This window comes from Condylura cristata, unplaced genomic scaffold (genome assembly GCF_000260355.1).
Source record: "Condylura cristata isolate star-nosed mole 26May11 unplaced genomic scaffold, ConCri1.0 scaffold00042, whole genome shotgun sequence".
Classification (NCBI taxonomy): Eukaryota; Metazoa; Chordata; class Mammalia; order Eulipotyphla; family Talpidae; genus Condylura; species Condylura cristata.
Genome location: NW_004567143.1, coordinates 4,002,666 through 4,003,449, shown reverse-complemented (window position 1 = coordinate 4,003,449; position 784 = coordinate 4,002,666). Strand labels below are relative to the sequence as shown.

At 73.7% G+C, this 784-nt stretch overlaps 2 protein-coding genes across 2 annotated transcripts in view; one reads left to right on the top strand and one right to left on the bottom strand.

The window, feature by feature from the left end:
- RARRES2 (retinoic acid receptor responder (tazarotene induced) 2) overlaps positions 1-456 on the top strand; it is a 2,970-nt gene extending 2,514 nt beyond the window's left edge. Inside the window, exons 4-5 of the mRNA XM_012733854.1 lie at positions 99-235; positions 377-456. Coding sequence (XP_012589308.1) covers positions 99-226 — 128 coding nt within the window. The 3' untranslated portion in view covers positions 227-235; positions 377-456. The remainder of the gene's footprint in view (positions 1-98; positions 236-376) is intronic.
- The window catches only part of LRRC61 (leucine rich repeat containing 61), a 2,650-nt gene continuing 2,152 nt past the window's right edge, over positions 287-784 (bottom strand). The window contains exon 2 of the mRNA XM_012733853.1: positions 287-302. Within this exon, the coding sequence (XP_012589307.1) occupies positions 287-302 (16 nt within the window). The remainder of the gene's footprint in view (positions 303-784) is intronic.

Genomic DNA, 784 nt, shown 5'->3' with positions numbered 1-784 from the left:
GGGCAGGCACCCGAGCAGGGGTGAGGGGCTCAGCCCGACCTTCCCAAGGGCCCCTCCACCGGGTAGGCTCTGGGGGGGGGCGGCCGCCAGGGCCTGAGCCGCTGCCCGGCAGGAGCCGGGGGAGCGCCCGGAGGCCTGCAGGCGGGTGCAGCAGACCGGCGAGGACTCCCACAGCTACTACTTCCCTGGACAATTCGCCTTCTTCAAGGCGCTGCCCCCCAGCTGAGCCCGACAGGTGGGCGCGGGGGGCGGGGCGGCCGGGGGCGGGGCTTGGGGTGAAGAGCAGCTAGCGTAGACGCTGGCTGAGGGCAGGCGGTGGGGGGCGGGCGCCGGGGCAGGCCAGCAGCCCCCTCACCCCACGTCTTCCCTTCGCCAGAGACCCTCCCGCGAAGGCGGCGCCGAGCAAGCAGCCGCTGCACCTGAGGGCCGCCCCCGCCCGCGCAATAAAGTCCGCTCTCACCCGCGCCTGCCTGCCTGCCTCCCCCCCACCCCACCCCCGCAGGTGAAACGACAGGCAGCCGCCAGGACTGAGCCAGAGATTTAATGGGGTCTCATTCGGGTGGGGGGGATGGACGGCCAGGGCCTGGGGGCCCAGCCGTGGGCACCCCGTTCCCCTGGGCTGCAGCGCCCGCCATCTGCCTCTGAAGCAGCAACTGTCTTCCTGAGTCTTGGCCCTGAGCAGCGGCGCGGGAGGTCAGTCCTGGACACGGTGGAGGCAGGTGGCCTCAGGCAGCGCTGGCTTGCGAGGCCAGTGGCCAGCGGGACGGGGCGGGGGCAGGCGGGG